The sequence below is a fragment of the Petaurus breviceps genome, unplaced genomic scaffold, assembly GCF_028583685.1.
Source record: "Petaurus breviceps papuanus isolate PSGF00001 unplaced genomic scaffold, PetGlider_PUasm1.0 90734, whole genome shotgun sequence".
Lineage (NCBI taxonomy): Eukaryota > Metazoa > Chordata > Mammalia > Diprotodontia > Petauridae > Petaurus > Petaurus breviceps.
In genome coordinates this window covers 5,171,494-5,192,489 of record NW_027187327.1, presented here as the reverse complement: position 1 = coordinate 5,192,489, position 20,996 = coordinate 5,171,494, and the positions used below count along the sequence as shown (strand labels likewise).

Genomic DNA, 20,996 nt, shown 5'->3' with positions numbered 1-20,996 from the left:
TCCTAAATTTGTTTTCCTGAATAAGGCTATTTCTCAATTTAAAGTAAGTAAATTACCTAGTTGTTCAATTCAACTTTTAACTAAGAATCCTTTCTCTCACAAAAATTTATTCTAAAAGTATTTTCAAATCTCTTTGCTTATATAAGTAACGCTTTTTGCAAAAATTCTGGTAAAAAGAAATGTAGATGATATGGTTCAAAACCACAATATCGTAGAAATACATAGTGCAATTCACAGTTGCTTTTAAACTAACTTAAAATGCTCTTTTGGTAATCTTAAATAATTTAATTTTAAAAAAAAGTTTTGTGCCTTTTGTTTTATCACCATTTCTGAAAAAACACTGTCGTCATTGCATCTTCAGTAAGCCTCCTCTTGTAATTAGGGTAAAAACAGTTCAACCAACCAAGACACTGACCTTGTCTCAAATTAAATGCAACTTTCCATACCCATAAGTCCCTACCTCTTCAATGTAAATAGGCAGACCATGCTCACATTTTGGGGGGAAAAAGTTAATGGAATTTGAAATGTTCTCAACTTTCAAATGACATCCCTTTACATGAAAATCCAACTGGTCTTTTATCAACTTCTTGAGTAATGGAACAAACAATATACTGCTCACTCCTCACTGCTTATTCATATAAAACTCTTATGTGGCTCCCAGAAATTTAAATAGAGAAACAAAAAAATGGAGAATGAAGCTAAATAATGGGAATAGTAAATATCTAAATTATCTTTGTTCTTTTCCTTCTAGCATTTTCCCTTTTGGTCCATCTATAAAAAAAATAAGGAGGGAAAATATAAGCATCTTAAGAGGCTAGAGGTTTTAAAATGACCGAATTTTAAAGGATCATATTCATGCCACATAGTTCTGTTTTTATATCATAACACATTTTCATCCAAGTTCTTAATGATAGGTCAATGTTGTTAGAAAGTGATTGGTAATTTCTTTTGTAGTCTGGAACTGCCAGTTATTGGATTAGAATTTGAGAGTTTTTTAGCCCAGGCAAATTTTGCCCACTCATCTTCAAAAAATATTATGAATCAGGGTTATTAAGTTATCTACTTTCTTAGTTCTTGGACAGAATATTTCCCACTGTAGAAGAAGGCAAGTCAATTTCTCTCCAAGAACTATCAGAGGAATTATAATTATACAGGTTATTAGAAAATGTTAGGGGTACTATGACTAGATATGTAACTTTTTAAAAAAATGTTATTCAATGGAAATGAAAGCTATCTTCATAACTATAGGAGGTACCTAGGTGGAACACTAAGACTTCTAAATCTGGAATCAGGAAAACATAAGTTCAAATCTTGACCTCAGACCCTAGTTATATGACCTTGGACAAGTCATTTAACTTCTGTTTTCTCATCTGTAAAATGAAGATAATGACAATAGCATGTATCTGTCAGGGTCCTTGTAAGGATACAATTTGTAAAACACTTTTGCTATATAAAGGCTACTCTCTTGGCAATATATATGGGGAAGTAAGCATTAGTTAAGTGGTTGTTCCCATCTGGAACATGACTAAAGGTAGAGAATTCCTGAACAAGAAAAATAGTGGAAAAGCAAAAGAGAAAAGAGCATGCTTATTTATACTAGCACACAGAACCCTGGAAGCCTTTGACGTCAAAACTGTTTTCAGTTTTAACTGTTAATTCTCTAATGAGTGTCCAGTGGAGTATATAGAGGCTACAGACCTGTGAATTAAAGATTTATCTACAAACATGAAGTCTGAGTTATTATCTCATTTGCAGAATTATACTTCTGCCTCACAAATGGACCAATCTACGGATGTTGCTAGACTTGCTGTTTCGCTTTATTTATGTACATCAGCACCAATTAATCATCAAAGATCTTTTATGTGATTGCTTGGCAACAAACACAAGTGGTGCAGAAATATTAAAAATGTTGAGTAAGTTTTCTGAATATTACGGTTTATCTAGGAACTACGATTAACATTTGCACTGATGGTACAAAAGCAATAGTGAGTAACATTTCTAACACCTTAGCACAGATCAAGGCAATGGTACTAAACTGTACAAACAGTTATTTTATTATTCAGTGACATGTGCTCAGTTTAAAAAAAAAAACCACTGGTTATCATTTAAGAATATCCTTAATGAAGAAATAGTTATTCATTTCATTAAACATAAATCCTTGAATACATGTCTTTTCAATGGTCTGATGAAATGAGAAGTATGCACAAAGCATTTCTACTATACTGAAGTACAATGGTTGTGGTTGTCTTGAAGAAAAGCATATATATATATATATATAATTGTTTGAATTGCAAGTTGAACTATATGCTCTTTTCATAGAATGTAATTTTTACTTAAAAAGAACAACTGACAACCAAACTATGGTTAGACTTGGGCATCTAGCAGACTTTTTCTTGAAAATGAATGAAATGAGCCTGTCACTTCAAGAACAACCGTGTATTTTGCCAATGACCTGAAAAAAAAAATCGAGCTTTCAACTGAGAATTAGAATTTCAGAAAACTTTTGTCTTCTACCATGAGCTCTACAACTACCAACACTTTAAAGATTTTTCTAATGAGACTAGCATTTGATGTTAACATGCAATTTTTTGTTACCACATAATGAAATGTATTAATATTTTTGGAAGATTTGAATAACTCAGCAAACTGTTAAAAAAAAAAATCACGCATGGGCAAAAGACCCATTCAGTATGTAAGATAGACCAAAAGATTTTAATCTAACAAAGTACATAAAGTTTTGTGATATGATTTCAAATGCACAATGTAACTAACCTTTAAGTGACTACCTCTTGTCAAGTTCTGGTGTATAAAAGAAGAATATCCACAATTATCTGAAAAGGTGATTAAAATATTCCTCCTCTCTTCTAACTACTTATCTATGTGAAGCCAGATTTTCTTCAAATACATCAAACATAACAGATAACAGTTTGAATGCAGAAGCAGATGAGGATCCAGCTGCCATGCTACTCTTCTCACTTAACTTTTTTTTGAAACCATTGTTATTTTTCACTAAAAATGTTATTTAATTTAACACATAATGGATTTATTATTGTTGTTTTTAAATGAATTAAGGTTTTACAAATCGATCAGTTTTTATTTCTAATATGGTAAATAAATATGGACAGATAATAAATAAAAACAAAAGCTCTTTGGAGCCTCAATAATTTCTTAGAGCGAAAAAGGAGTCCACAAGACCAAAAAGTTAGACAACACCTGCATTAAAGAAAATTACAAATTGACTAGAATACTCCTAAGTGTTTAAGAAACCCTGTAGGTATAGTCAGTCACTTGGCAAACAGGTAGCCAAATTACTGTTGTAAAGAAACTGTATTTATTGTCCTAACTTCTCAAGAAGATAAAAAGGCTGAAATAACAGTAATTTATGCTTTTATATAGTCAGACCTACTTCTACCCCTCTCTGCTTCCTTTTCAGGTGTCAGGGACCCTTGTGACTCTTAACAGAAGTACTGAACTGCTACTACCAATAGCAATTCATTTTGCTAACATTACTGTATTTCTCTCTCATTAGTTATTTGAAGTTAATTAAGGTTTCACTTTACAAGGTAAATTATATTTGTAGGGGGGCGGCTAGGTAGTGCAGTGAATAGAGCACCAGATCTGAAGTCAGAAGGACCTGGGTTCGGATCCAGCCTCAGACACTTAACACACATGCACATAACTAGCCGTGTGACCTTGGGCAAGTCACTTAACCCCAATTTTGCCCTCCAAAAAGCAAAAAAAAAAAATATATATATATATATATACATATATATATATATAATTGTATGATTCTACTATACAAGCAACCAGAGTGTATTGGAAATATAGAGGTAAAGGAAGAAGGGTTGTGGAAGACTGACTCAGAGAGTAGATAGTCATAAGAGAACAGACTGGGGTGGCTAGGTGGCGCAGTGAATACAGCACCGGCCCTGGAGTCAGGAGGACCTGGGTTCGGATCCGGCCTCAGACACTTAACACAAAAAAATGAGCCGTGTGCCCTTGGGCAAGTCACTTAAGCCCAATTACCCTCCAAAAAAGGAGAAAAAAAAGAGAAAAAAAAAAAGAGAGAGAACAGACTAATAAAGGCTAGGACCTAATCTGTCTACTCAACAGTAACTACCAGCTTTGAACTTGTATGATTATAATTTTAAGAAATTAGGTACTAAAAAAAAAAAAAAATCAAACCAAATTCAGGTTGATTTTTAAAATAATATCTTCTCTTAGCCTACTCCAGGCAGACAGCATATATACACATTATAAAAGAACTTAATAGTTAACATTTTTTATTATACTAAAGATATAAGATACTTAATATTAACCAACAGCCAACCAAGCCTGCAAATTAGCTAAAGTTCCCAAACAAGGAGAAAATCTTTAAGAAAAATCATATAGGGGCAGCCAGGTAGCACAGCGAGTAAGAGCACTGGTTCCAATGTCAGGATGACCTGGGGATCGAATCTGGGGCTCAGACATTTAGCACCCACCCAGAAACACCTGGCCGTGTAACCTTGAGCAAGTTAGTTAACCCCAATTGCTTAGGGGTGGCCAGGTGGTTCAGCGAGTAAGAGCACCGGCTCCAGTGTCCGGATGACCTGGGGATCAAATCTGGGCTCAGATACTCAACACCACATCCAGAAATAATCGGCTGTGTAACCTTGAGCAAGTTACTTAACCCCGATTGCTTAAAAAAAAAAAAAAAAAAAGAAAAAGAAAAATCATCTAACAAACCTAAGAGCAACACCTGCAATTTCTTTAAAAATTTTGGATGACAACTCCCATTCAGAAATCTCAGCATAAATGGATATTAACTAAAGTTTAATATTTTTAGTTCATAAATAACAGCTAATTCTAAAGACAAAATAATATTTTCTATAGATTCTAGTATTGTCATAAATTCAAAACAAACATTAATATTCTCCATTTTAACATCCATGTTAAAAGTTTTAACTTAATTCAAAATGCTCTATCATGGTAAGTATAAAAATCAATTAAGGCATATTGAAATTATGATGTATTAAAATACTATCTGTTCAGGATGAAAAAATGCAACTACATAATTCAGTGCTAATAGTCTTTATTATCAGGAAAAGCAGAACACAACAGCTCAAGTACTTGGAGCAGTATTATTCACAACATAATGACTCTACAACACTGTCTAGGTAAAGATCTCATTATTTAATACTAAAGGTCTGCAGTATTTCTTAGGATAACTGCTAGCTATATAAGGTACTTCCAACCTTCATATTAAGCTCTAATATTTGCTTCTTTTGATATGAAAGCTTAGCCCACAGACATAATAAATCAAGTTATTCCACTAGCCAGTATTTTCCAACTCACACAATTTCTTTTGGCACTCAGATTTATGATACTTTAGAACTCAATCGATCAATAAGCATTTATTAAGCACCTATTATGTACCAGGCAGTTTTAGATCTATAATGAATCAAACAAACAGTATTCTGAATAAGCTTTCATTCTAATAACAATAAAGAGGCATGCCAACTAAACCAGTAAAAAATCAGATTCACTTATCCTTTCTATACAGGTCTATTTTTAAACGAAGTTCATTAAAAAAAAGGCAACTATTACAATCTGTCGTACAACACATGATAAAGTGAATTAACTACAGCTAGGTCCCCATTATTGCAAACAATGAACCCTGCCTGTGAAATAGTCACATGTATTTGAATTTGCACTGTTTGAAGCTAAAAGTATGTAAAAGATATTTATTGGTTTTAGTCAAAGGGAACGTACAGTGTGAATTCAAATAACGCAACCTCTTCATGAGATTCCTTATTTGCATTAATTGGAACCGAGTTGTATTTATAAATTACAAAGGTACATAATAAACCAGTATCTAAATTCAGGAAAGACTATCTGTAAGCAAAAAAATATAACTATTTATTAGAGTACTCCCCCTTTAAATGTTAAAGATGTACCTCATCCTGAAAATATTTTTATTAAAAATGTATTCTAAGAATTTACAAATTTTCAAAAACTCTTATTTGGCTCCAAAAATGGTTAATCTTATGTACAATTACTAATACCATTCTCTATAATCTTCAAAGAAATACCACCACGTTTTAACTTTTCTAATTTGCTCTGAATATGCTCTTTCTAAAGATATGTTTATTTTTATGGCTTTTAAAATTTCATGATAAAGTTAATAACTATATATCTTTTCCACTCAATCCATGTGAAAAGCTTATATTAGACTAAAAGACTAAGTTAATAAACATGTATGAAACAAATTTTTATAGCAGGGATACTATTAGATGAATAAAATTAGGCTGACCACATCCATCTGATTCATTCCTAGAATAAAATGCTTCATCAGTATACCCCATTAGAGATATCTAGCAAGTAAAGAGTTTAGTACTCAGAAAATTGTGATCAAGGCCAAACCAAATTTCCTAGGTCAAAGGAATTTGTATTTGAAAAGTATCTACAAGGATACGTACTCACAGAATGAAGTCTCAATATAATTAAAACTACTAGGAACAGAGCAAATAAATTTAACTTAAAATGGGATTTTGTTGCAGTTACAAGACAGGAGAGACCTGGCTAGACAATAGTTCACATAAAAAAAGATCTAGGAATTTTTATTGCAAAATTCAGAATCCAAACAATGTGATATGACAACAATATCTTTGTACTATTACACAGTCTGAAATGGAGAATATAATGGGCAGTTCATTTTCTGTTCAAATATACTGGAACACAATTGTTGTTACATTTGATTACAAAAGTTCGCCATATTCCTAAATATGTTCTTGTTTTCAGGCCATTATTTTATTTTACAATGAAAATGCAAGGATAAATAGGACTTAACAGAAAAAACACACAGAAAACAAATTTTTCAAAAATACAACTCTATATATATCAAGGAATGCTTGTTTTCCTTAGTTACTATGAATTTTCTTAAGAGAATATCAATACTTTCTTAACTAAAAAGTATGCAATTTAAAAAGCAGGCTGTGATTCATTACAAATCATTTCATTCTTCTAAATTCTAGAACCTATACATGATTTCAGTGGTATAGAGAAATTCCTGGTGAGGGAAACTTCCTCTATGTGGATCAAAATTCTTCTTAAGTCTTAAAGATATGCCTAGAGAGCTGAGATCACAGAATCACAAATGTAGAGCTAGATATAGAAAATGAGGTCCAAGGACATGCTCAGGGTTTTACACAATTAATATATAAAAGTATGTGTGAGTGTGTGTATGAGGGAGAAGACTGTGCAGGTTGGTCAACACCTGTAACTTCACTGGTATAGTAAGTAAGCTGCCTATGATGCTGACCAACTTAAGAATGCTTCCAAGAGTACTTAAGATGTTAAATTATTTGCCTGCAGTCACATAGCTGGTAGGTGCCAAAAGCTGGGCTCGAACCTCTATTTTCTTAACTCTGAGGCTGATTACCTTCACATTGACTTTTAAAAGAAGGAACTATCAGGTTTTGATACTTTGACAGAGTCCTATAGGAAAATGAACACTGAACAGAATTTTTAAAGACTGCCAAATTTGAAAACTAATATAGTTTTCAAGCATTAAAGAAGAAAAATAGGGCAGCTAGGTGGCACAGTGAATAGAGAGCCGGCCCCGGAGTCAGGAGGACCTGAGTTCGGATCCAGCCTCAGAGATTTCATACTCACACGCACTCACAAACACAGACACACACAGACACAGACAGACAGACACACACAAGTTGTCTTGTTACTTGGGCAAGTTACTTAACCCCAAATGCCCTCAAAAAACAAAACAAAAAAGAAAAAACAACTAACTAGTTAATGATGGGAACCATCGTTTTTCCTTGCCATCTCCCTAAAATTCTCAGCAAGGATACTGTTCTCCTTAAACATGTAACTTCTTTCCTCTTTTCTTTGAAGAGGTGGGGGTACTAGGTATATAAAACACTACAGATGTTATTTTTGCAATGTGTTCATTAATTTAACTGAATTGGCTTTTCTTTTTTATTCTTCGTTATAAGGGATAGCTCTCTGGGAGGAGGCATAGGGTGATACACTGCAAAATGTAGGTGATATAAAAATAATTTATCAACAAAAACATATTAAAAGAAAACTATACCACCAATATTTGTTTTCCTGGTCTCAAGAAAGAACTGCTTGAGGAAGTATTCAAAGCTCTAATTCCAAATGAAAACTTTTAAATATTCTACAAGAAATCCAAAGTAGAAACAAACAAAAACTAAAGGTCTCAAAAAATACTTAATCTTTTGTTTCACTATAAAATTTATATAAAATCAGCATTCATTCTCAAAAAATATATGGATGTCAGAGAAATGAAGCTGCTAAAAATTTAATTTGGAATTTGGCTGGCAGACACCATTCTAGTAGGGGAGACAATCTTTTTAAGGCTACCATACAGAAAAAAACATAATTTTTTAAAATCAGAAATATTGCTTGACATCAGTATGAAGAAGTGATGAGGGCCTGAACCAAAATAACAATAAGGAGTCAAAAGTATATGCAGATGAAATCTATCATGGGATGACAGTATTTGTCACTTGATTGAATAAGGGAGCATGAGGGAGAGGGAGGAAATAAAAATTATTCTAGGTTTTTAAGCCCAGGTTAAATGGAGAAATTGTGATACCATTAAAAGAAACAGGAAAGTTGGAAGGAGCCAATTTTGAGAGGTTTCATGATAAGCTAAATAGTACTAGGAGTAGTCAGTTGGGATATCTAACCATTTTGGAGAGCAATTTGGAACTATGCCCAATAGTCTATAAAACTATGTATACACTTTGATCCCGTAATATCACTACTAGGTCTGTATTCCAAAGAGACCATAAAAAAAGGAAAAAGATCCACATGTACAAAAATATTTATAGCAGCTCTTTTTGTGGTGGCAAAGAATTAGAAATTGTGGGGATGCCCATCAATTGGGGAATGGCTGAACAAGTTGTAGTATATGAATATAATAGAATACTATTGTTCTATAAGAAATAAGCAGATTTCAGAAAAGCCTGAAAAAGACTTATATGAACTGATGCTGAGTGATGTAAGCAGAAGAACACTGTACATAGTAATAGCAACCCTGTGTACTGATCAACTATGATACACTTAGCTCTTCTGAGCAATGCAGTGATCTAAGACAATTGCAAAAGACTCATGATGGAAAATGCTATCTACATCTAGAAAAATCTATGGAACCTGAAATGCAGATTGAAGCATACTATTTTTACTTTTTTTTTTCTTTATTGTAGTTTTTCCCTTTGGTTCTGATTCTTCTTTCACAATATGGAAATATGTTTAACAAAAATGAATGTTGAAAACTATTTTTAATGTAATTTGAAAGAAATAAAATACTATTAAGTACAAAAAAAAATAGTATTCAGTTGGGTCCAGCAGTCACCTGAAGGTCCAGGAATCGTGAATGACTTCTATACCAGAAATCATAACAGGGATAGTTGAAGATATGACAGTGGGTGAGATCACTAATAGAGTGTAGACAGAGAAAAGCAGTTTAAGAACAGAGTCTTAACAGATATACATATACAGGGGAAGAAAAGAGGATAAGAAGTCAACTATGGAAACAGAGAAACATACATAGGGGAAAAAAACAAGAGAAAAGTGTCATAAAAATCAAAGTAGTAGTGTCAAAAAGGAAATGATCAGTAGGGAAAAAAGGAACGAAAAAGCACTATTGGACCTGACAATTAAAATAATCATTAGGGGACACAGGAGAGACCAGTTTCAGAAGTGCTGTTCATTTTTTAGTCATGTCTAACTCTCTGTGAGCCCATTTGGGATTTTCTTGGCAAAGATACTTGAGTGGTTTACCATTTCCTTCTCCAGTTCATCTTACAGATGAACTAAGGTAAAGAGGGTGAAGTGACTTGCCCAAGGTTACACAGCTAGTAAGTATCTGAGGCTAGATTTGAACTCAGGTCCGTATGACTCCAGGCCTGATGCCACCTAGCTTCCCTAGTTTCAGCGGAGAAGAGACAAAAGTAAGACTTCAGAAGACTGAGAAATGATGAATTCCCTTTGGTGGAAGGAAACTAGAAGACAGTAAGATTAAGGGATTAGAAGACAGCAAGACTGAAGATAAGTATTAAAAAGGCACCAAAAAAATAAAAAGAACATTACAGCATAAAGAAAAGAATAGAGACATTATTGAGAGAAGGGTAAAAATAAATGAAAAATGGGAGAGGTACTGGGCAGGGTAAATGGGGCAGGGAAGTGACAGGGGAGATTTTAGGAAGATAGGAAGGAGGCCAAGGGGAAGATGTGTTAATGAGTATCAGCGTCTACAATTCAGGTCTCCTGTATATGAAATCCAGTGCATTTTCAACCATTACTGTTTATTGGTAAGTTGGTTGTTGTCCTTCATTCTGGAAGAGGACCAAAACGACATCACTATGCTCAAGTCAAGTTTCAATGTGTCCAGCTGTGGCTGATCAGACCAATATGAGCTGGAATGCTCTACCACAGGTTGGGCACAAATAGTTTGTGTGAACATTCAGGGTGGATACTCTAAATCTTTGCATACTGCATTTCCTTTGAGCTATTTCAATTTTGCTTTGCTCATAAAGCACAGCACCTTCTCTTATGTGGGCATGCATGCTGAGCCATGTCAAAACACATCATCCATACCATTTTACGGGTAAGCAAGAGTGATCAGATTACTAAGAAATTAGGAGAGAAAAGGAGAAGGTACCATTATGTGCCTAAGCAGATGATTGAGGATAGATACATATTTGAGAAGGGAACACAGAGATTGGGTGGGCTAATGAAGAGATAAGCAGACAAAATGGGAAGGTACAATGTGCCAGGCAAAAAACCATTAGATGGTATCTCAAAATTCATTAAAACATGTAGGTGGTAAGATTTGTAAGTTAGATCTTTGATGCAATAGCGTAGGTACTCTTTCCACCAATATAAGATTATTCCTTATTAAGTCGTCTTCTTGAGTTGTTATGGCCAAATCTTCTGAAAAGTCTCACTAAATTTAACAAGATTAGGCCTTTGGCAGACTCAAGTTTATAATACTGATACCGAAAACCTTCCCAGGTTTGTAGAACCCTCCAGGAACCTCTGTTCAGTGACTACTACCTTCAAGAAACCGGAGAGTGAGTCATTTTCTCTCTCTCTTACACAGCTTTACACACATGCACACACACACACCCCAAAGTAAAAAACTGAAACAGTGTTTACTGGAGTTTGCCATAAGGCTGGAACTTAACTGTATAAATGTCATTATTAACATATCTTGCTTATGTAACAGAGACATTGGTGAAATGTTTATATACAATAGAATTTTTCCATTGATAATTATGTTTACAATAAGACATACTCAAATGGACCTGTCATCTCATTGATGTGGAAATTCCTTAAAACAATGCAGATCACAACTTAGCATGCCTAACTCTCTTGTGCTACTTGTTCATATCCCTCTATAACTGGCTTTTTTTCCTATTGACACCATAATGATCCAAAGAAACAGGCTACCAATTCATCTTTTTTGCTTTTATATTTCTTTGATGACATCTTTTGTATGACTTCAAAATTCCTTGTTCATAATGCTTCAGCTTTCCCACACCCTTCTCCTACCTAGGATATTAAAAAGATATGATAGTTTCAGAGAGAGATTTGAGGTCATTAAAAGAACTTGACAATTTCCCCAAAGACTATCCACTCTGCTCTCTTCCTGTTCAATTCTGGCCCAATTCATTATCCATTTGAAGTCTGCAAATGTATAACAGGCTTCAACCACTTGATTTTTCCTATATAGATAGTTAGGCCAAACTCACAAGTAATTACAGATCTCATTTAGGAGGCTCCACAACATTCCAGAAATCAATGCAGTCAACACAATGTCATCTGCAAACAGGAACACGTGAAAGACCACAACATCTACAAAAAATCCCTCTTCAACTTGCAGGCTGCGATGGACGTCTTCTGTATCTGGTTTTATGCTTCATTTGTTATTAATCATTAGAGGGCCAAATGAGGCTATTTTTCATATATCTTTGAAGGAATCTTGAATCATTTTACCATGTACAAGATGTCCCAAAAGTCATACTGCAGCGTTAAGCTATTAAAGCTATTTTGTCAGAGAGCCTACGGTGGCATTTTACTCTACTGATTCAAATCCTCTTCTTACAAAATAAGCACAGTGAGACACCATTTTTCCTATATTTCACAATCAACTGAGCAATGAGAAAGAGATAGTCTACTTCAGAATACTGCTTGTAAAAACCTACCTGGTACCTATACTCATCCACTATGCCATTAATACACATGCACATTATTTTCATACAAATTTTATTTATGCAGGAAAGTAGGTACATAGGTTGGTAGTTATTTTATTGACCTTTTGTTGTAAGATTTTGTGAATCAGGGCGGCTAGGTGGCACAGTGAGTAGAGCACCGACTCTGGAGTCAGAAGGACCTGAGAGTTTGGATCCGGCCTCAGACACTTAACACACACAACACACAAAACTATGTGACCTTGGGCAAGTTACTTAACTCCAATTGCCCTCCAAAAAAAAAAAAAGCAAAAATTAAAATAAAATTTAAAAATGGATACCTCTCATTAAAAAAAAGATTTTGTGAATCACACCCACACCATGTAAATTGTGTCATCTCCAGAATGTGTCTCCTCTGTATGTATTCAGTCTAGTCTAGCTACTTTTCATATTCTTTATTTTCTTCAATATATTTTCCACTTTCTCCTTAAGCTCATCTGAGACAATAAGAGAGCTCAAATGTGGCGGCTCCGCTGTCCTTGAAGGCAATGTTTAAAAATTTTTTCAGATGTTTTCCATTTTTCAGTCATTTGTCGTCCTATTTCACTCTTAAATGCTCTTAGAATGACTTTGCTTATTAGCTAAGTTGCATGCCATCATTATCTTTAAACTAGTTTTTGTCTATACTGTTTCTCATTATTAAAAAAGGCAACACTGTTCATTGCACTCTCTTTTTCCATAATACTTTATAAACAAGTCTGTATTCTAATCCAGTACTGCTTCTAGTTTTCATAAGCCAGTGAAGTGTTTTCTAAGGAAAATAAGTTTTTAGACTCTTTTGACCTCCTCATTATGATAGCTGACATATATATCAATTAAACTATTTACAACTATTGTAATCTGTGTCTGTTTCACATCCTTTCTTCTCACACAATTCCCATTTTTCTTTACCAGTAACTTGCTCAAATAGATAAAGTTGAAGCTTTAACTGCAGGATATATGTATGTATCCATACATATAGCCATGTATGCATGTGTGAACACTTGCATGTATGTTTATTTAATATTTTTACATTTTTTTCCTTCTCTTGATTTCTATTAATTCATATCTTTGTTTTCATGCATGGTCTGAATTGGATCTTATATCCATGAGTCATCTCCTGACAGTTAACATATATCAATTTCATTTTTGTGATATTATTTGGCCCTCACAATATCCAAAGCCTTTCTTCAAAGAAGTCATCATGATATATAAGCCCAAAGCTGCTGTGCAATCTACAAGTCTCTGGCCTCTCTCTTTTCTTACTCCTAATTCACTCCTTACTACCACCTTATTTTTTGTCATCCTCATCTATTTCCATTTTTACTGTGAAGTCACCATGTTTCGAAGTACATGAAGCTTTAATTTGGAGAGTCTTCTGTCACAGGATTTCCCTGCCTTTTAAGTATCTGAAATAGATAAATTATATAAGCAATAATTTTCTTGGTAGTCTGAAATACAAAATAACTAAATGTCTCATAAAATGATGTTTCTTCTTGTCTCTGGATACATGATAAAACCAGTTTCTTTATTTGCCTCTTAAAATGAGAGTCTGTGTGCCATTTATATTTAGTTCTAAGTTCCTTTTGTCTTGTTTCATTTATATAATATAGAGAATGTAAAGTGATAGTTTTCAACTGGACAGGTATCTCATGCTTATGGTACCAATAACTAGGCTAATATTTTACTGTCTAAAATTTTCTGCTCCTTTTCCCACTCAAAAATCTCTATAGGAGCAGAGGTGGCCATATGGGACTGAGGAAGTTTTATTTTTATGGGTTATTGGAGCAAAGGAATTCATAACCCTGTGGTTGGGCTAATGCTGACATGCCTCTAGGCTGATCTACCCTAACCTAGGTTGATCCTGGCCCTTTCTCCATTACACAACACAGCTTCTTCTAGTAAAAATTCACCCTCCATCCCAAATCTCTTACTTTCTTTTTTAGGGGCTGGAGTGGGTAACTAGAAGCAAAAAAGAACAAGCAGAACAAAAAAGACTACACTGGAAGCTTCTACCAAGACCAGCTTCCACTGAAATTTTTAAGAGGATAGCAGGGTATCAAAGAAAGACACAAGTTTTCAAAGTACATGAGTGAGGAGCAAAATGAGTCACGCTACTCCATTCAGAAGCCGAGTCAGAAGCACGGCAGCTTTGGGCTTATATATCATGATGACTTCTTTGAAGAAAGGCTTTGGATATTGTGGGTGCCAACAACACCCCCCCCCCCCCCCCATTTCAAAAACGATGCTCTGACATCAAGTTTCTTTCCTTAGAACTAACAGTTCATCTGTACTACACCAACTGATAAGGCAACCAGCTCTTAACAGACAAAAAAGTAACCTTATTTATTTTTTTCACCAGCATGCTTGCCAATAAACAAGGAAATTCTAGCACCAAGTAACTCTTTCAATAAAATTAACACCCCAAAATGTCAAAACAGCCTGAAATATAAGTAAAAATGTAATAAATAACATTTAATATCGATCCAAATACTATTTCTATTAGGCAAAAAAAAACTTCAAGTACATTGACTGCTAAACAGAATGAAATTTCTCTATATGCAACTTTAATATAATTTGTCCTAGTCACATCTATAAAGCACTGTAGGAGTTTCTTCTAGGAGGTGGAAATTATTTCTTATACTAACCATATTATAATGGTATGCATTAAATCAATTAATAATTTTTTACCCATAGCAATTTTCAGGGAATTATTAGGAACATTTGAATAAGAGATATCTAGATCACAACGTAGTTGTTACAAAAAGGATGAAATACAAATATATGTTAATAAACATCTAACTTCTGCATCATTATTGGCTTAAATTCTTAGTGCAGTATTTTGCTAGAAGCTGGCTCTCTACACTGAGGTGATTTTTAAGAGAAAACTGAAAAACAGAAGACAATCTCTCCACACAAGACACAGTTCTATCAATCTCATGTAGAAATTTAATCCAAATAATAAAGTAAGAGTTCTTTATATTCTTTTTTTCCTACCTTCTCCTGACACTTGGTGATACTATCTATATTAGTCAATTTCTGCTGAGGAAAGAAAGAACAAAAAAAGTTTCCAAGTACTGCCAGAAAAACCTGTCAAAGTGGGATTAAAATATATATTTAGTACTATTAATGTTCAAATTAAAAGTTTTCAAACACACTGCCTTGCCATCAATATCCTGAAAAAATATGTCAGCAGAACACTCTACTAAAATTCTAAATGTGTCTTTTTCTTACTACTAGGGTATCGGTGACAGCTGTTTGAAATTTTCTTCAAATCCCAAAACAGTGAATCCAAGCTGAAACTCCATAATGAAGCCTGACAAACAATACTGAAAAATATGTAGTAGAATTAATCATTCTAACGAATGCCCTCAAAAGTGTATCTCACATGTACATACAAAAGAAGAGGACATGGACTGGCATTTTGTATCAAATATTTCTAAAATATACAAAACAGGGATGGTCCTAAAGAACTGTACAGAGAGAGCAAAATGTAGACCCCTATTTTTCTATTAGTTTTCATTATATGATGAGATACAGTATAACAGAAAAACATGCTTGATCCCACCAATTTTCTAAAACTCAATTCCCTATTACGTTCTTCTGCTCTGCCATTTAATCTGGATGTATTTCTAATTTCTCTTCCAAGGACATACTACTAGTTGGTCTATCTGTTACCTAACCTATAAATTTTGCTCTGGTTGACTCTTAAAAATGCTTTGTTGGTATTTCTAAAAATAACAAATTGATTTTCACTAAGTTTTGAAAATACAATTTTAAACTCTTAAAAAAAGTTCATTTTAGGGGTGGCCAGGTGGCTCAGTGAGTAAGAGCGCCGGCTCCAGTGTTGGGATGACCTGGATCAAATCCCGGCCTCGGATACTCAGCACCACACCCAGAAATAACTGGCCGTGTAACCTTGAGCAAGTTACTTAATCCCTATTGCTTAAAAAAAAAAAAAAAAGTTCATTTTATAAGTGACATTCCTTTACTTTAATCGTTTTTCTGGAGAGTTATAAGATAAAATTTGTTTAAAGGATAAAAGATGAATTATTTCCTCATTACTATCTGGGTTTCTAGTTTTTTTTGAACCAAAGGTTATCTGTGTTGTCAAGAAGAACAACAACACCTTACTTAGCGAATAGCTAGACCACAAAGATTATAATAAATCAGAGAAACTCTTGCCTCTTCTCAGATCACCTAATGCATACCAAAAAAATTTTTTTTCTAAAAGTGAAACTGTACCTTATCTAAAAACCAGTATTATCTTAAAGTCATATTTGAACAAAATTATATCAAGTTGTCATATAATCATAAAGATTAGCCAAAATAAAACACAAGAGAATAAAAATCAAACACACACAGAATGTTAGTAAGGCTTAAATTTTTTGGATGAAATCCTCACATTTTAGTTATCTTTGCCTTCCAATTGTGTATGAACAGAATTTACATAAAAATCATCAGTCCTACATTGATTCCTCATTATGCCATGGAGGTGACCCTCAAAAGTCAGCAATAACTCAAATACTGCAGGTCCTGCATCAAACTGAAAAGCCTTCAAGTAACAGATTGTCTTTCACCCCAGGACCAATGTAACTAAGTTCAGAGAGGCTCGTCACCATGTAGGCCAGTCACAGCAATTCAGGAACCCCCACCTAAGTAAAACACATAGGTGAGTTACCAGCTGACTTAACAGTCCTTGCCTTCACAAAATTTACAATCTAAATGGAAACACAAAACATATAAATGTACATATGAACTAGAAAGGAATGAGATGCTAAACTGTGCTACTGACATAGTAAGACATATGAAAGGGAAAGATATGAGTGGAAGCCAGCTTTAGTGAATATATAATAAGTAGTTATTTTATATATGCTGTCCCTAATGTTTCACATGTACTCCATTCTCCTTTCCACCTCTTAAAAACCCTCACTTCCTTGAAGACTTGGCTCAAACGCCATCTTATTCAAATTTTTCTCCATTCTTCCCAAGCCGCTAGTGCTGTCCCTCTCAAAACAACCTTGTATTTATTTTGTATGTATTCTGTATGAGTACATGTTTTCTCATCTGAGACTGTAAGCTGCTTGAAGGCACACTGTATTTTTGCCTGTATATTCCCAGTGCCTAGCATGTGGTAATCACTTAATAAATGCTTCTTTGCTGACTGAAACAAAGGCTAAGTATTTATAATTAGTGAAAAATTAAGTAGGATATCTATGATGGGATTAGACTCTAGGGAATCTTCAAAGACAACAGCGGATGAGTCCACACTTAATTGGGGCTGCTCTCATAACTAATGAATCCCTACCTGGAACCAATTTAGAAAAAACCAGGGACATACATACTTCACTTCACCCACACCTATACTGACTTCTTGTTTGTTTCCTCACCCCTGAACCATACCTTTTTCTTGCCCTTGTTTGTAGTTGTATCTCTAGCATTTAGAACAGTGCCTAGAATATGTATTTAAGAACTTAATAAATGATTTACCTAACTTTTCATATCTTAGGCAAGGGGATGGCATTAAATCAGTCTGACTGGTATACTGGGCTGCCTTGCATAGGGTGAGGCAGACTTGGGAAGCACAGTGGAGACTGACAAGAAGACTGGCATATTAACCTAGGTGTAAGATAAGAAAGGGCTTCATCAGAATAAGGTCAAGGAGAACAGAAAAGGATGAATCCAAGAGATACTTTAAAAAGAAGTGAAAGTGAAAGGAAAGGAAGGACCCTAATTCTACCTGAAAAAATGGTGATAATGCTGACAGAAAAAAACAGAGCTGCAATGGGGAACCTATTGGGGACAAAGAAGATCATTAGTTTAGTTTGGACAGGGTGCATTTGAGAAGATTCTATATCCAGAAGATGTCTTCTTTTGTCATTCAGTTATTTTAGTCATGTCTGACTCTTTGTAACGTCATTTTAATTTTTATTGGCATACTAGATACTAGAGTGGTTTGCCATTCCCTTCACCAACTCATTTTACAGATAAGGAATAGAGGCAAACAGGATTAAGTGATTTGCCCAGGATTACACAGTTAGTGTAATTACACAATTAGTCTGAGGCTAGATCTGAACTCATGAAGATGAGTCTTCCTAACTCCAAGCCCAATGCTCTATCCACTCTGCCACCAAGCAGCTCCAAGATGTCTTCCAGGAAATACGGTTTTGAGAAAACCAGTAACATGCAACAACTATCTTAGAAAAATCTTCAATAGATCTAGATACAAGTAAAAAGTGAAAAACTTTAAGTTTAATAAAATGTTATGCAGTCTTGGCCAGTTTTCCTTGTTAGAAATTTTAAAGAGAAAAGAAGCATAGTTGTACTTCCTAACAGATGTTTCAACTTTCATTTTCCTAGACCCAAAGTGAAGGGCAATGTGGAGTAGTAGAGAAAGAAAAAATAAGAAAGATTTGAGTTCCAAGTCTCATCTCTGATACATACTTTACTATGTGATCTTACTGGGCTTCCAAGCAACTCTACAAGACTATAAGTACAGAACAGTTGTCAATTTGAATAAGCAGTAGTATTCTCACCAGGAGTTTACTATACTGACTGAATCAGGGTTTGTTTTTTTAAACAAAACAAGATACACAGATAAACAAGAACCAAAAAATAGTTTGCCTTTAATCGGTCCCTACATGAGGGAGGGTTATTTCATTAAATCCCAATGTTCCTGATTTGAGGGAAAAGAGAAAGAGAGGAAACTATTCTTGTTTTAAGAAGGAAATATGAAGGATGAATGTAAAATCACTGACTAGTTAACAGACAATTTCAGAATTGGTTGGGACTCTGGAGTCACTTCATCCAACCTAAAAAAGAATCCACTCGACAATATACCTTTTGACTGAAGACTTAATTTTTCAATTAAATATATTTAATAAAAATATGAAACTACTATGGAATATACAACTTGAATTTTCTCAGGGACTTTAGCCTTGATTTAAATCTTGCCACAAAATATAGCAAATATTTTTAAAGTGCACATGGCATACAACATAAAATTATATATGACAATAATAGCCTTATAGCAATCTAACTAAAAATAATCTAAACTTCTGAATAGTACTGCTCTTATCTGAAATTCTGAAAAAGCAATGTGTGGCATGCAAAGTGATCTACTTCTGCTATATCTTAAAATTCTTTTTGTTTGGTGTTCTAAATGATTCTGTCTCACATGATTAAAATCAATAAATTTACTTACCTATACTGGGGGGACTGCCATAGTTTACTGGAGACTCAGGAGGTCTTCCGCAATGTAAAGCAGCAAGAGCAGATCCTTTCCACACAACATGTTTGCAGCCTATTAAACATATATGTATATTTATATACATATGAATATAGGCACATTTACACAAAAACTTTAAATGATTTAAAATCCCTTTAAGCCTTCTTTTGAAGCTTCCATACTTTTATTTGTGCGAAGCAAAGACTGTCTTCCAGCTCCTAATAACGTTTGCACTCCAGGAACACTTTGAGGAATTTCTTGCTCTAGAAGTGGTCCTAGTCGATGGCATATTTGCAGCAAGTGATCTGGTGCCAAATGTCTGTAATACTTCACCTATTGTGTGAAACAGAAAAATATCAAAATATTTGCTAAAGGGAACACAGATGTTTTCATGGTATAAAGATCAAATATAATAATGTCTGTTACCAAAAATTCTAAAGAAAAAATTATCATGAAAGTGAATTTTTCATTTAACTGTAAATAAAAACAATTGATTTTAAAAGCACAGAGATTTGTCCCAGCTATTCTTTTAGTAGCTTCTTTGTATAGAAAAACAAACCAAGAGGCTTGGATTTATATCACACTTAGTCTTTAAATCCTGACAGTGTTACTTATTACCTAAATCTGACCAAAGTCACAGATTCTAGGTCTTATTTTCCTTTCTCATAAAATGAATGGGTTATACTATGATCTCTATCCAAATCTCATTACTCTACAATTTTACATTGCTTAAAAACTTCCTATTTGTTTTGTGAAGCAGCTTGATTCCTAGTTAAGTTTTGCCCCCCAAAATACAATGCAAATAACATAAGGGGAAAGAAAGGTTAAAGAAGAAATACAATTTTAACAACTTTGTGGTTCCTCTAATTAACAAAGCAATTGTAAAGATTTAAGTTATAATAAATTTTAAAGTACCATTGTGCTTTAAAATTTTAATATAACTTTTACAAATAAAAATTATTTTGTGAATTACCAAAAGGTAATTCTACTAATGCTACATGCTTCATTTCAAATAAAACTTTTGACTTTTATGTAGTAAAACTGCAATCTGCAATACTTGGAGATTAACTACTGAAACCAGTAATATTCTATTTCTATGCTTTAAAAGTGTTATATTTAATCTTATTTTAACCTGTCAGAGCCTCAGTTTCTTCATTTGTAAAATAAGAGTAGTAATACCTAGAGTACTACAGGGTTGCTATGAAAATCAAATGTGATAATGCATATAAAGCACTTTTTAATGTCAGCTACAATTATTATGCAGAAAAGTAAAGTTCTACTCTCTACTTTGGTCTAGTTAGATTACAAAGTATATATAAGTATTTAAAACTTGACAGGGAGTAAGGGGGAGCTGGAAGGTACAATCCCTTCAAATTCATACATGTGTTAAAATATTTTAAAAATCAACATAGAATGAAATCTCTAAAGAATTAAATCAAGAAAATAACAATTATACCATGCTACCTACCCAAATCGTGCAAATTTTCTCACTATAGTAACTAAAAGCTAGT

General features: G+C 33.9%; 1 protein-coding gene across 1 annotated transcript in view; it reads right to left on the bottom strand.

The window, feature by feature from the left end:
* PHIP (pleckstrin homology domain interacting protein) overlaps window positions 1–20,996 on the bottom strand; it is a gene marked incomplete at its 5' end in the record, with an annotated part of 195,766 nt that overhangs the window by 159,005 nt on the left and 15,765 nt on the right. Inside the window, 2 exons of the mRNA XM_069067044.1 lie at window positions 19,462–19,560; window positions 19,668–19,818. Of these exons, the coding sequence (XP_068923145.1) occupies window positions 19,462–19,560; window positions 19,668–19,818 (250 nt within the window). The remainder of the gene's footprint in view (window positions 1–19,461; window positions 19,561–19,667; window positions 19,819–20,996) is intronic.